General features: G+C 37.4%; 1 protein-coding gene and 2 pseudogenes across 2 annotated transcripts; 1 reads left to right on the top strand and 2 right to left on the bottom strand.

Annotated features, from left to right (window-relative positions):
- The first annotated feature begins 370 nt into the window (after nucleotides 1-370).
- LOC149050509 (DELTA-thalatoxin-Avl2a-like) lies at nucleotides 371-4743 on the top strand. The gene is made up of 2 exons (XM_089198704.1): nucleotides 371-552; nucleotides 2956-4743. The coding sequence occupies exon 2, from the start codon at nucleotides 2976-2978 to the stop codon at nucleotides 4368-4370; it is 1395 nt and encodes a 464-aa protein (XP_089054830.1). The 5' UTR covers nucleotides 371-552; nucleotides 2956-2975; the 3' UTR covers nucleotides 4371-4743.
- A 2369-nt stretch (nucleotides 4744-7112) lies between these two features.
- On the bottom strand, nucleotides 7113-11876 carry LOC149050508 (uncharacterized; annotated as a pseudogene). Its single transcript, XR_016183534.1, has one exon. The product of XR_016183534.1 is annotated as an uncharacterized LOC149050508 (transcript).
- Nucleotides 11877-12745: 869 nt separating this feature from the next.
- LOC149050507 (uncharacterized) lies at nucleotides 12746-15740 on the bottom strand (annotated as a pseudogene).
- Nucleotides 15741-16118: the final 378 nt, after the last annotated feature.

Here is a 16118-nt window from a genome sequence, read left to right as displayed (position 1 = left end):
AACCAACCTTCAAGACTAAGCAGTTTTATCCCTTCCTACATACGAGCGGTTTTTAAACATTAGTGGTTCAAACCCCAATAACGTGGTGCTACTGATTCGTAAAAAAATTGTCTCGCGCATAAGAAAAATATGTTTGCTCCTGGATAACTCCTCCTGGATAACCAATCCCGTTTTTACACGTAATTTACAGCTCAACATAGATCTAATACGCCTGTTGATACCTCTTCACCCCTCCAGACAAGCTATTCCCTCCTGGAGGGAGTTTAGACTGGTTGATTAGTTCTCCTCCTGGATAACAAATCCCGTTTTTACACGTAATTTACAGCTCAACATAGATGTAATATACCTGTCGATATCTCTTCACCCCTCCAGGCAAGCTTTTCCCTCCTGGATGGAGTTTGGACTGGTTGATTAGTTCTCGTCCTAGATAACCAATCCCGTTTTTACACGTAATTTACCATTCAACAAAGATCTAATATAGTACGATCATCTCATCAGAATTTGATTGCACATCAGAATTGAGAGACGGAAGAGGTCGTTCACTGGCTGCAGGTGAGAAGAGAACAATTTTTTCCTCTTTGAGGTCAAATACATTCGCTTCATAGCGCAGTCAATGAAAACAATTATTCTTTGTAAAAAGCAATATTTTCACCCTAATTCTGCAAAAAAATTGACACAAACTATGCAAAACTGTATGCGGAGCAGAGGCCGTTCTTTTCGAGTAAAATCAACCGACATTGGGATAACTATTAAAAAACACGTTTAATTCAAATATATTCAATGACGTTCCTGCTTGATTTTTGCTCATGAAAAGAGTTTCGGATAAATGTTTCAACATTGTTCCATTCCTGTCCAATTCTCTATTTGTGTGCCGCCATAAGCCAAAGTTGACTTTTGGCGTTATTAACTGAAAGGACTACTGATAATCTTGAAGATGAACATTGTTACATTATCTAGTCATTTTACCAGGTCACAAATCGGTATTCACGACAAAAACAAAATTTCCATTGTCATGCAAATTCTGTCCGCTTTCCAAATGAACCCTAAACGTAAAAAAACCCAAAAATGATCCCCAACTTGAACTGCAACTGATATTAATGAAGATTGTAAATGATTCTGAAACTCAAATGATCATTATTTAATTTTTTGTAGGATTCCTAATTGAGTGATAAAGCAATCGATCCGTCGAAACAAATAATTCGATATTCGTTCTAGACTCGGCTATTTTTCGACGGAGTATCGTTTTTTATGGAATGATTCTCGCTGCTCTCTCGAGTTAAGCTGTGTAATAAAGGTTTCGGTTTTTTCGTAATTATGCAGTCTTAAATATATTCATTAGGGTTGCCTGGTCAAAGAGAACGATGAACTGGTGTAGGTTTGTTTTCACCATAAAACCTTTCGACCTACCTGCTCCTTACATCTAACTCTCTAAATTAAGCTTTGTTTGTGATCTGTAAAAGCCACACGCAACTCAGCGAATCGAAACATTACAGATACTATAGTGTATTGGAAAAACCAACTCCGTTAGGAAAGAATATGGGAAACTTCCTAAAACGAATCTCAGCTTTGGTATATTTAGGTGTTCATTTGTAATATTGTTACTTTTATCACTCTTCAGCTTCATTATTCATCAAGTCTTAAAGTTTGTGGACTAAAAGGAGTCTTTGAAATTGACATACCTTTTAAGTTGTACATTTAACTTGCCATTAATTCCAAGTCACTTCCGAAGAATCCTTGTTACGGGGAAATGATCACCGATATCTTTCTAGTTACAATTCATCGAAGTCAGTGAACTGCTCTTTGACCCTCCTTTACTGCCATATTCTTAATCTTCGAAAATACTTAAGTTAAGTAAGAGTAAGAGTTGAATTGGTTCTAATTCGTATATTGTTCATTTTCCATGGCTATGATGAAGGCATAGTGCTTAAGTTCAAGGTCTAGCCCAACCATGAAGTTTTTACATTAAAAGTTTGGTTTCTTTAATCAAACAAGCAAGCAAATACCTCTCAAAAGACAAAAACACCAATTTTTTAAAATTGTCTCCAACCTTTGTCGTGTGATTTGCTTATTTATCTGTAAGGAGCAGAACGACGTTAGACCTTAAGTGAAACGAAGAGCTTTACTAATCTTTTCTGCCATGTCTAAGGGTCTAAACTTTTTGGTTAGGTGATACTCCCTGGTATCCTGGTTTATCATAATCTAAGAGATTCAGGGAGCCAGTATTACAAGGTTTGTCAAAAAGCCGAATAGTTTTTTGTTAAAGTTAAGTGTCCCTCTGCCGGTATCGTCATTCTCATAGTTCGATGTTTTCTTATTTTCAGCGTCGGAAGTTTAATGGACAAAAGTTTACTTGATGGTCATACATTTAATTGTTCATATTTTAATAACAATTAAAGAGTGCGATTCTGCTTTCAGACCTTTATCTACCGTTTTCTTTCTTAACCGTTTCGAAGAAAAACAAAAATACAAGTCGTAAGTTAACTTTTACTTTAGAAAATGGATTAACATTATTGTCTCTAAAGAAATGTTCTAATGATTAACGTTTGAGGTTGTTTACTTTTAATCAAGAGGCAAACAAACAAACAACCGAACAAAGGCCCGTTGGTAGCTGCAACCTTGAAATGTAGTGTTTATTGCTTTAAAATCCGATCCTCCCCAGAGGGGGAAATATCTCAAAGATCCTCTATTATTGTTCAAAATCGATAGAACAATTTTAAAAGTGTGTCCCTAAACATTAACATCTAGATGAGTTAACTGCGTTTCTCAGAGTAAAATTGTCCAAGTAAAATGTTAGCCTATTATTTATTTCATTTGAAGCAAAAACAGTTATAATTGGAATGTTATGTATTCATTAAAACATTTCCTTTATCGCCCCACGTTAAAAACGTTCAGACGTTTCGGTCCCGTTCTATGGCCACTTTCAAAAACAATTACGCAACATTTTTTCCCCCGTAGATTGTACTTCAAAAAGCAGAATGATGCAGCTCCCTTCCGTACTTCTCGTTTTTGTGTTATACACATTTAAAGAAACATGTGAGGCTACCGTTACCGAGTATTCTGAGCTGGGAAGAGTGATAGATCTTCGAAAGGTCAACTTACTGGCCAACTTCAATGAGCAAGAGAACAGGATCTTTGAGGAGCTCCCCCCGAAATGTTTCATAAAGAAACCTTTGAAATCTTCAAGCAGCTACCTCGATTATTATGCAAGTACCAAGCAATTTTATAAATCACTTGCCACCCAGTCAAGCTTGAGCGCCTCTTTACAGTCCTCCTACTCGTTGGGTTTTACGGTATCAGTAGCAACAGACATCCAAACTTCAGAGAGTACTGAAGTAAGTGGCATGTCTTTAGACAAGCAGGCGTCAACGGAAAAGATCCACGTCGATAAAGAATGTCTAGTAAATGCTGACATCTCCACCTTAAAAGGAACATTTCTAAAAGACTTCGAGGACTTGCCCGTAAACATCAAAAATCCCTGGAAACAAAACTCATGGAGAGAGTATAGTAATTTCCTTAAAAAGTACGGCTCTCATGCCATAACGTCGGTGGTGCGCGGATCAAGATTTCAGCAGATGGTATTCGCAGAGAGCTCTAAAGCTTACACTGAAAGAGATTTCCAAGTAAAAGCTTGCCTTTCGGCAGCAGGACCTACCCAGGTTGGAGAGGTTGGCATTTCTGCATGTTCAAACATAAGCCAAAGTGAGATATCCAAAGTGAGCACGATGAGCATAAGCAAGAAACGCTTTGTCAAAGGTGGAAAAAGGGAAACAAACAGCGAGCTGGCAAACGGAGCGACGTCGGCTGAATTGCTTGGCCAACTCATGAATGAAGCAGACGAATTTCCCGCGTCTGTTCAGCACACCTTTATGGCGATCTGGACCATCCTACTAAGCCGATTTAAACAGGGATCTCCTAACAATATCCGAGCTGCAAACCTTGAGTACTACTACCTTGGTTTCTTGAATTATGGTTGTCCCTTCATAAGTAACGATGGACTTGCCATACAAAAATTTGACCATACCAGAGGCTCCAGTGAGAAGTATCCAGAATTCGAGTGTACCCTGGCAAAAGAGGGCTGCCACAAAAGCGATGACTGCCATTACAGACCCATTTGGTGCTCCTGTCGTGGTCCAACATGTGTCCGTTACAAGAGAGTGAAAGAGGGTGCAGGTGACTCTAAGTTAACTGCATATCCAAACACATATGAAGATTGGGGATGGCATGGTTGCGATTGGAAAGTTGCAGGATCTTATTGCGACTGCTATAATGACAATCGGGATCAGCGGAAAACTGTGTGGGCCCTGCCAAACAGAGATGCCGCTACACATAAAGCATCGACCAAAACCGCTGCAAAAAAGGCAGAAGATTAATGTCTCCAAAGCACACTGCCGGAAAATAGAAATGAAAGACGAAAGAAACTTTAAATTTTGACTCACTTACGTAATTATTGAAATTTGGCACGCTTAAACTATGCATTAGTCTCATTTTGTCTGAATAAAGGATGTAATGTGTACGTCACCACATTTGATAGCACCTACACCCTGTTAGTGTAGAGATTGTATTGAAAAGCTATTTTCCTGAGAATGAGAGAGAAAGACAGAAATAACTACTCTTAAAATGTAGTATCGATTAAGGTTGATCTAAAGGGCATTGACTGAAATCTCATCCAGGTTTGCGTAATTGAATGTTTCACAAAAGAGGCCATAAAAGCAAAATAAGTAAAAAATTGAACAATCGCTAAAATGATTTGTCGTTTCCTCTGATACGCTCGAGCCTAAGCAAGATCCAGATAGATTTTCCCTCCTTTATTTAGATCCTTTCAACCTGGAAAATGGCTGAAAGCCATTTCCGAGTTGATATTCCGACCCCTTAAACATAGAGGGCAAAATTACTAAATGCTGATCGGCTCAGACAAAGGGTATTTATTGCTATCGGACATTATTTCAAGAGTATTTCAACACTGACTAATACAAAATTACAAGAGTTGTGAGAGATTTGTAAGTGTCAACGGAGAGTTTCCCCTTTTTTTACGTCATAACCCGCTAACTCGTTACCAATCTATAGGACACCTTTAAGACAAAGTGAAAGCACTTAAGAGAGTGTCTCTGTGAGAGCGGTCTGATCGATTTTGCTTGAGACACGAGTATCCCTGTAGTACAGCAAATGGAACAGGGATTTCATCACAATCAATTTCCAAAAATGTAGCTTTTTCCAGGGGGTCTTTCATGTGCTCGAACGTTATATTGGCTTTGAGCCTAGAGATTTATTTCCCGTGACAATAAAATGCTATAGAAAGTGCTTACAAAATTGCAAAGGAACTATTTTTTGGTGTCGTTTGGACCGAGAAAAATACAGATCTGAAATAATTAATGCTGTCACTGATGAACCAAAGGGCACAATCTTCTTAGTTATTACCTTGATAATGTCCACAGACTAACGTTATTGGACTGAACGATCTCCTGTTTCTTCCTGGTGAGCTGGTGTCCCAGCGGATTTGGACCCCCCAGATTTGGCCCCCCCCGGTCCAAATCCGCTAGCGGACATGGACCCCTCCGGTGCAAATCCGCTGGCGGATTTGGACCCCCCTAAAAAACTGAGTGAAAACATCATCCTTAACGTTCTAGTAAAAATGGATGATACTTTATGTTCCAGTGCTCACTAAAGTATGTTTTTAATTCAAAACATGCGTATCGTTAATTCATTCAAACTGGCATCCCGTCGGATGTTTCTTTTGACCATGGGAAAATGGGCAAGAATTTAGTTTAATGTCTGGAGGGAGGTCCGCGATAGTCGAACACCGCTAGATTCAATAAGAGACGAACTTGTGACACTAATTTATTTTGTCATTGTTCAATGCCCAAATGTTAGGACGACATGGTTCAGTGCGAGTTGTGCGAAGAAAGGTTACACATGAGCTGCGAGGGATTTCAGACTGCCTCGGAGGGCGAGTGGCTCTGCATTGTCTGCATGTTTATAACAAATGACCGGTGTGAGGATAGTTTCGTGTAGATCAGCCGACTTCAACATGTTTTAAATGACATGCAAGTATAACAGTGTATCTTCAGAGGACTTCGGATCGCTCAAATTCCCATGGAAGAAGGTACAGCACTCGGAATCTGGATGACATGCACACGATTTGAGGTATATGGTTGTAGTTACGTCGAGTAGTCCTCCATGAAGGTTGATCAATTTTTTTTTTAAAAGTTGACTACCAGAGGCGAGATTTCTCTTCGGGATATTGTCATAAGATAACATTCTTTCAAAGCCTGGCACGTTTCATTTGTCTGAAAATTTGTTGTTGAGAGCATTAGATGTAGACATCGCCAAATTATGCAATATCTGATTTTTGAGCTTCGTTCGCGAATTGCCCCATGGAAAGTAGAAGCAGGCCCGCAGAGATTTTTTACACATTTAAAAATAGGCAGTCAGGGACTGCATGTGGCTACCTTGGATGGAAATAATTGAGTAAAACTCTTCGTTTTGATAGGCTGGCCTTAAAATCATGTGGTAGAAATTAGCTTTGGTCACCTAGAGTCTGCTTTTGTATTCATCGAAATTCACTTGTTGTTTTACTTGAAAATAGAAAATGTTTAGAAATGTAAGGCAAAAGGTAAAGTTTTTTTTTCTTTAGCTTGAAGCGACTAGGAGTACTTCTACCCGTTGTCATAAAGCTCTCTAGAACCTCTAATTTCATTGGATCTTGTTAACACGAAGTTCTATCGTTTCAGGGCTAGGGTCCATTGTTACTATCGTTTTTAGATCATTTTCTCAGCCAATCCTGTGAGACGTTGCGTATAGCTTTGTGGCAACTCATTTCCACTCCCCGTGGATGAGATGCAAGTTTACTGCAGGGTTATTCCCCAGTATTAAATATGCTGGTATGCATTTGTTACACTAGGAAGAGAGAGACACTGAGAGAATAGTGTCTTGCTCAAGAACATAACACAATGTTACCGGCCAGAGCTCAAACCCATACTGTTCGATCCGGAGTCAAGGGCACTAACCATGAGGCTGCTGTGCCTCCAACAGAAACATAAGAGGGATAATTGAAAATTGACTAAGTTATTTTAGTGGGACAAAAATGGACAAAGTTGAAAATAGTTTTGTACATCTGACACTTGGCAATTTTTTATTAACTTCAAATGCAACAATATTTAACAACCCTGAAATGTCAACTGAATAACATTGTGTACTTATAATCAATATTGGCAAGCAAAGCAATTATTTCTTGAGCATAGGAATTTTTTTGTGTAATAGAGATGTTTGCCAGTTGATGTTCTTGTGATTGAATTAAATGTTAACTCAATATGATTCATTTTGGTAGAATTAATCTGAACCACCAAAGCAATAATTTGGATATCTCGCAGAGGTGGTAACCAGTTAAGGCATGTTAGGACAGTAACATTTAATATGTTGAATGTCACTGAATTAAATGTAAACTGATATTAACAATATCTAGCGTATTATCAATATTTACAGAAATTGAACAACCAATGCAACAGTTTCTTGAGCATACCACTGTCTCCGAGTAATAGAGGACTCTGTCAGTTGACGCACTTGCAAGAGAACAGTAACATTGAATGTCATTGAATGTCATTGAATTAAATGTAAACTGAATAACAATATTTAATATAGGATCGCTAGTAACAAACTCAACAACCAAAGTAATAATTTCTTGAGTGGACCAATGTCTCTTTGTAATAGAGGTGTTCACCAGTTGATGCACATGTAACATGTTGAATGTCACTGAATTAGATGTCAACCATTGTCAATTAGTTTACAATGTCTAGTACACGTTAGTTTTGGCGCCAGAAACTGTGATATTAATCGTTGTGACTTGCTTACTATCATTTGCTGTGGGCCTGCAGTCAACAACAATTTCTTGAGCTCATTAATTTCGATGTCTGATAGAGCTGTTTGGCAGTTTATGGACTTCAGGAAACTCTGAAGTGCATCATTGAAGCATGTGAAGCTTGAAATATTGTCTGCAGTTTGAAGAAGTATTTGACAGACCAGTTTGGTTTTGCATAAACTTGCTAAGGTTGTTATGTTACACTTTGGGAAAGTTATCTAAGGAGCTGTTAAAAACAAAACATGAGGAGCTTATTTTGATATCGATTCCAACACACTTTGCTGTGACGAGGTTGTCTTCCAGGGTAGGTGATGACAAATTAATGTCATGTATGTCATCAATTTCGTCTATCACTGTTAACTCATTGGTATTGAGATACTTGTTATCATCGAATATGCGGACCGTCAGGTTTTGAAAGTGGTAACTTTTGCTACTGTGTACTTTTTCAACTGCATCTTCCCATAAAATAAGTTTGATTGATTCTGTGTGATCTGCAACAAGGCATTCTAACCTGTACTTTGTTTTTTCTCTGTGTACAACTGGTTGCTTGTTTTCTGATTTAGTAACAACTTTCACCTTAATGTCAACTTTGTCGTATAGGCTGGCAGAGAGACAATATTCAACTGTAGAGACTTGGCTTGCAACTGCTTTGTTGTATGGAGATTCCACATCAGAAGGAGCAATCTTGGCTGCCTTGGCAATGGAATATTCATCTTCCTTTGTTTTGCTTCGTTTTACACCGTGAATTTTAACGGGGGATTTGTTTTGAAAAGCCTGTTGAAGGTTGACTCTTTTTTTCAGGTGAATAACATACCAGGCGAACACTATCAGTTTCTGCCGTTTGTAGTTTGAAGTTGAAGTACTTTGTCTTTGTTTTGCTGGAAGATTGTATGGGACTTAGTAAATGTACATAGCCCTCAATAGATGAATCTGCAAAATATAACGTTTATATTAGAGGGGAAAAACTAGACATGTCAGTGGCATGGCAAATGTTTATAAAGCTGGCAATTGTTTGGAAATCATGCTTTGTGTGCACAACCTACAGATTAGTGGACAATCCTCCAGCAGATTATTGAGTAATTTGAAAGTTGCACTGATTTCCAGAGTTCACATTAGGTTCTTAGCCAAAGAGAGGGGCTAATGGATCAATAAAAACTTCTGAAAATGTAATTATTGTTACCTGTTAGCATAAGCAATAATGAACAATAAAGGATTCTCATCTTAAGTATGCTTGCGAATGCTTGCAAGTTGTTTGTTTAAATACTATTGACCAATGCACAGATACCTTTGTGTTCAGAAAAGTATGTCTCTAAAATAAGGAAATCAATTTGTGTTTCTGGTAGATTAGTATATATATGGTCTATACAAGTATTGTTATCAGTAGTTGAACAGAGTACAAGTTGTCTGTAATTATTTCTTGCAAACAGATGTTGAAGAGGTGCTCTTTGTGTTTCATTAAACCAGTTAATATTAAAGTCACCGATAAATATATTGTCACGAGTTGACAGTTTATCAAAAAATTCTCTCAATTCTTGGCATAATTGCATCACTGGTACTCTTGGTGACCTATAAAGTCCTATGATACTAATATGTGGAAGGTTCAAAAATCGCACTACAGTTATTTCAATACCAGTACCATTGCTGCAGTAGGAATAGCCAGGGTAATAATCTATTTGACTATAAACTGCTGTACCTCCATATGGTCTTATATTATTGGCAGTTGATGTGCCATCATTTCTAAATAGACTATAGCCATTTATGTTATACATATCATTTGTGTCTAAAGTACAAAATCGTGTTTCAGCAAAAACATTTACATCAGTGCTGGTATAATTGAAGTCTCTGTATATGTCATCAAAATGCTTATGTAAAGACCGTTATTCAGATAACATAGTTTAAAGGGTCTTTCTCCAGCTTTATAGAAGTTTGCGTTCAGTCCTTAGTTTACTCATTTCTGCGCATACGTCAATGCTAACAGCTATTTTGTCTTCACAGAGGTTAGTGATATAAAGGCCTTCTATTGTTGTTACTCTACTTAGTCCCACATAATGTATATGAGGAATTGCTCTTCTAGTATCAAAGTCGACAACAATCCTTGTCTCCGTGTCACCTTGTGACCTATGAATGGTTTTAGCAGCAGCAGGTCTTAGTGGAAACTGTTTCCTTATGACTTGAATAGTTCTATTTCTACCAACACCAAACTGAGTAGTGACAGGTTTTATAGGTGTCCATGTTGGTTCAATACCTTGTACATACAATTGCCTATTGTCATGTCGGGTTTTCTCTCCGACATGTGCATGGTCAAATTGAACCCATACTATCCCAGATGGTCTGTTTGTGTGATGTATTTGTATCAACTTGATAACATTCCCAGCACCATTTGTCATACCATCATCTGTTCTAGTGTTCAGTGATATCTCTGTCCTTTCTCCTGTTGCCAGGTTCAGTATAGAATGTAACTGTCTGGTTTTCCTGGGATCACTAGGTATTTGTTTCAAGATTTTATCTCTGAGTTCCTGTGATTGAGCTCCTATGACACTGTCATGTGCTTTGATACTATACTTGTTACTTGATGTGGCACATTGTGCTCTATCATTGAACTCATTGACCTTGGCATTCTGTATAAACAAGTGTGGAGCATCAACTGGATAATTTCTATTATTAGATTGTATTAACCTCCCTCTAAATTTTATAATGTCTTCTTTTGAATGTTTTCCTTCTCTCAAACGGTTCAACATATTAGCAAATTCTTTGCTTTCTCTTTGTCTCATTATTTCTTGCAGTTCAAACATTTGAAAATGTTCTTGCCATAGATTTTGAGCAAGAATGCTATATTCAGAGTTGTCCATGTCTTTGAATAAATAACTGTCCATTACTGGTTGTAGCTGGAACAGATCACCAATAGCAATAATACTAACACCACCAAAGGGTAGTGCACTGCCTTTGACATCCTTAAGTTTATTATCAATTTGCACAGTAACCATTGTATTGCCCACCATGGATATTTCATCAAGAAATATTAGTTTAAATCCACCAATCTGACATCTTAATGTATTCAGTTGACTAGAATCCAGAGATTTGTAGTTCTTTAATGACTGGCATGCAGGTATTGCCAGTGCACTGTGGATGGTATTCCCTTTAATATTATAGGCTGTTTTACCAGTAGGTGCTAGCATCAACACGTTTACTTCAGCAAAGTTCTCACCAGCCCTAGTATTATAGTACTTTAATGCAGCCTGATACAAGGCCTTTATTAGGTGCGATTTACCTACACCTGCACCTCCGCTAAGAAAGCAGTAGAATGGTTCATCTGAAGTTTTCGTCAAGTGTAACACATGATAAAAGAATTCTTTTTGTTCTCTATTTAACATTTGTACCATGCGTCTATATTCATCATCTTGCATCTCATTCAATATTAATGGCTCAGTATTTGAATCCACAGAGGGAATACCAATATCATCTGACAGGTTGTAGTTCTCATTAAAATCAGGGTGTAAATCTGTATCACCTTCAGTCTCGTCGTGATCTTCAATATTCTGAGAACAAGGTGCTATAGTATCATACATGTAACTTTTGTCTAATGTATTCATTTCCTGTTGTATATCATTAAAGTCTTCATTGCAGATAGCATATTGTTTCATTTGCTTTTCAACTGCATTGAATAGCAGCATATAGCGTTGTTGATAAGATGAAAAGGCACCAATTAAATCGGTTTCTTCATTTCTCCATGAAGTGAAAAGCATAATAAGCTCACGATAATATTTTTCTGGTTCAGCTTCCTTACTGAACCAACAACTTCTTATTATTCTTGCCTTAGTTCTTTTCTTGGTTTTGGCCAAAATGACTTTCTTACTAGATTTGTCATCATGACCATCATCATCATCATCATCATCATCATCATCATCATCATCATCATCATTATAATTATCATCATTGCATGTTTCAGAAAGAAGATTATCAACGTCTAACTTATTTGACTGTTTTACATAAGGTTTCCCACACATCATACCATGCTGCCCAGTCTGCAAGTGTGACGTTTTCTAAGCTTGATGTTCGCATAGTATCTCTTTATTAACCCATTGGTATAGATGTCTTCACAGTCATCTTCCATATCTTTAATGTCATCTAATGGCTTTAGAAGCTCTACTCTTTCCTCAGGAGGTGAGGTATTTATTAATATTACTTGTCTAGAAGCTTTTCTCATTGGAAGTTGTAAAACAATATAAACAGCTTCTTGTGCAATGATTTCAACATCATTCACAAATTTACTGCCTATATCTCTGACTTGCTGATTTATACTACAGTTTCCTTTCCTTGTTTCAGCACAAGCCTGTCATAAAAGTTCACTCATTCCTTTTTGAGCCTTTGATATGTAACTCACTATGTAAACAGCACATGCATACACATCTAAGACATACTGGATGTCCATATTAACTCTCCATGCATTAAGACAAGCAGGATTGTAATTATTAATACGTAATACTTTTAGTGATGACCTTACAGCTAGTAAATAGCTTTCTTCAATGATATTAAGATCTAGAAGTAACTGACCAAAGGAAATATTTGTATCTTGATCATCCTTTATGTCACTGAGATGCTTCTTGATTGATTTCCATCTGTCTTTGTGCATTTTTACTTCATTTTGATGCATATCAGAGTCTAGAGGTAGTAATATTTGAGTCTGTCTCATGGGAGGCTGTGGATAATTAAATCGGCATTCACTTTTTGTATTCTTTTGACAAGTGTGTGAATGCCTGTGTACTTGTCTGTTAACTAAATTCAGTATTTCAAGATTATCTATAGGCTTTTGATAAGTAATTATTTTATCAATAAATGATGTCACTTTTGTATCACTATCTTTACCAAATTCAGGTGCATCTTCAAGCCATATCAACATGTGTATATTAGGTGAACCTCATTGTTGATATTCCACTCTATAAAACCAGTCAGAAATCTTCCCCAGTGGTGCAGTATCAGTCAAGAGGAAGTTATTTAGAAATTTACATGCTTGGTAGTCAAAATGTCTGGCACAGGTAACAGGGTCACTTTGTATTAATCTACACTTATCCTCCCATTTGAGATTCTCTAGTTCCTCATTTTGTTGTGATCAATCAGTTGTCCTAGAATTCTAAGTAAGTGAACCCATAGTGTTTCTGCTGATGAGGCAGGACCTAACTGTCTTATCATAGCAAACAAGTCTTTCTTGGCCTTTTCAAAGTATGGTGGTGAACCTCTTAAAGCTCTCAGAAATTTAAATCCTTCATCATGATGAATTAAACCTTCTAATGTTCCTTGTTGTTTCAATCTTCCTGCATTGAGAGATCTGCTGTTTCCCTTACATTTTCTGAGAGCACTCCGTGATTTTCCCAAAATAATTTTCATTTGTAACTTTGTAGTTTTATAGAATATATTCTCGACACACAGCTGCTCTTCTATCTGATCTTCTGAGCTCAGATTTACAGATATCACTATAGTGAACCTTAATCATACGGTGCTCATTTTCAGGTCTTTTCTGGCCGAGAAATATTCCAGGATATGCTAATTCTTCTGAATGCTTATCTCTGAATATACTTAATGGTCTATTTCCCTCAGCTGGTGCAACATTGAGAATATTTTGATGCTCATTATCTTCTAAAAAGTCAGTCGCTGTTAGCATAGTATCAGTAACACCTGCAGGAACCTCTACTTCATCTTCACTCCATTCATCTTCATCATCTAAATTATGAGAAGCTACATTGTTGCAGTTTTGTTCATCAGTTACATATTGCTGGTGACATGCACTTTCACTGCTTTCAGTTTCTAAAATTTCTCCATTAAAATCAATAATCCAGTCTGCATTCAATGCAACACCTTCATCCTTGTAAAGGTCACTATTACTTGTCAGCCAATGTGCAGCTTGAACAACTTTATGTGGTCTTACATTTAAAGACATTGCAGAGCTCTTGTATTGCAATTTTCTTTTCAAATTCACTTTAACTGTACCAGTCTCACTTGGTAACCATGGTAACATACTCACAGTATTCACTACATCAGCAGGTACATTGACCACATTACCATGTATTTTTAGCTGCTTCCCTCTGGGAGCTTGCATTAATTTTTGGAAAGCAATTCTTGGTGCTAGCAATCCACACTCTAATTCATTTAAATCAAAAAATTTTGGCTTATTTGGAAACACCATGCCATTAGCTACATCACAAGATGGAACTCTGTTTTTACTTAAGTGCTTATAGCACGTTGTGCATACCGATTCAATGTCATCAACACTTAATTTATTAGAGGTATTTCTCAACATCAGGATTGGACTGCCTTAGCTTATCAGCACGAAGTACACTATATTTATACCATAACTGATCACAGCAGGTACAAATGTACAGTGGTCCTTGAGACACTATTTCATGAAACTTGCAAATCAACAATTCAATATTTTCATGTGCACCACACGTCTCTGTATTTTTTCATATAGGCATTATTTTTAGCCTTTTCCTTATCATGTTTCCCTCACTTGAATTCCTTTCAGAAAATTCTGAACATGTTGAGATGTAGTGAATCTCACCTATGTGTGCTATATATATGGATCTTTGATCATTTGTGGTATTTACTGCTTCCACCAAACTCATATCTCTAAAATTTTCACTTGACTCTATGATGTGGATCCTTAAATTTAGTGCATCAGCTACAGCTTGTATAATAATGTGATCAGCCCATGTTCCTTCCAAAGACATATAAGATATATAGCGCAACCATGGTGTATCTACTATGCTTTCTATAAATCGTTCAGGATTGTCTCTAAGATACTGAACACCAGCTGCTCTAACTTCATGGTGATGACTTGAATCACCATATAACTGATGAGATACTGATCTAAAGAAGCAGTCACCCCCTCCACCAACATCAAGTGGTCTTAACTGATACCTAAGTAATCTATAATTCAACAGAGAATTAGATCCTCCATCGCATATTGTTCTGTTATTTGATACAGGACCTGGATTTGATTCAATATCTCCAGACAGTAAAATGTGTTTATATGACACATTGTATGTAACAGTAGATCTCTTACTTGTTAAAAAATATTTACTGAAGAAACTGTCTTGCTTCTGAATATACCTGATATTCCACTGTTTATATTTTGCTGCAATGCTATGTAAATCAGAAGAAACTGGAACTGCGTTTTTCAGCATTTTTTTGTTCTTCTTTCTTAGTTTTCTGCACCTCAATTTACTTATCACTTTCCTTAAAGATACCCTGGATGGCTCCCGATCTCTTATTCTACAACCTGATTTTTGCAAATGTAGTCCAGAACGACAATCCTTTTGCTTGCTTTTACAAAACATATGTACGCGACTTACACATTCATCGCTATTGATTACATCACAGTTGGTAATCATGTATTCATAACTAGGCACAGTTTTCGTTAAATAAGCATTTCACACTGTCAACAAGAGTTTTCGTGTCTCGAAAGACATCTCGTGTTTCCCAAAGGAAATTAGTTGTGTCTCGAAAGACATCTCGTGTTTCCCGAAGGAAATTAGTCGTGTCTCGAAAGACATATTGCGTTTCCCGAAGGAAATTATTTGTATCTCGAAAGATATTTTGTGTTTCCCGAAGGAAATTCAACGTTCCCCATAGGAACTTTTTTGACACTTCAAGATGGAGAGCCAAACGATTTACATAACGCCACTGACGGCGTTGAACTGCACAAGTCATTCGATCATCATGGCAGCCAAACAAACACTTCGATTCAGTGATCGTCTTCTCGCTATAAAATTTCCAAAGAACGTCAAAAAACCTGGAAAAATCCTTACGAACTAACACTTCGCAGATTCTTGGAAATCTGTGCCTGGTTATTGATGAAAAATAGTAAGAAATCATTGTAAATAACATAGGTGCTCACTCACCCTTGATAAATCGGGGTTCCGCGTTGAAGCACAAGCACATGGAAAAGACACTTGGACCAATAAGGGGCCGACAACCAACCATCGATGCTCTGATTGGCCACGAAGACTATCCGAGAATTAGGCACTCACGGACACACTCTGATTGGCAACGAAAACTACCACAACGCACTCTGATTGGCTACGAAAATTATCAGAAGATCAGGGCTACACGAACGGATATCGAAAAGGGTTACGGACGGACTTACTTACACAGATCGTAACATTAGTGGCTACGCTTCTTCGAGGCAGGTAGCCACAAAAACTAGAATATTATAACAGCTAGGTGGGTAGTTTCAGTTCCAGAATCGGTGTACTTTTGCAGAAATTCAGAT

This window comes from Pocillopora damicornis, chromosome 2, assembly GCF_964200805.1.
Source record: "Pocillopora damicornis chromosome 2, jaPocDami1.2, whole genome shotgun sequence".
Classification (NCBI taxonomy): domain Eukaryota; kingdom Metazoa; phylum Cnidaria; class Anthozoa; order Scleractinia; family Pocilloporidae; genus Pocillopora; species Pocillopora damicornis.
This window is presented reverse-complemented; position numbering and strand designations above follow the sequence as displayed.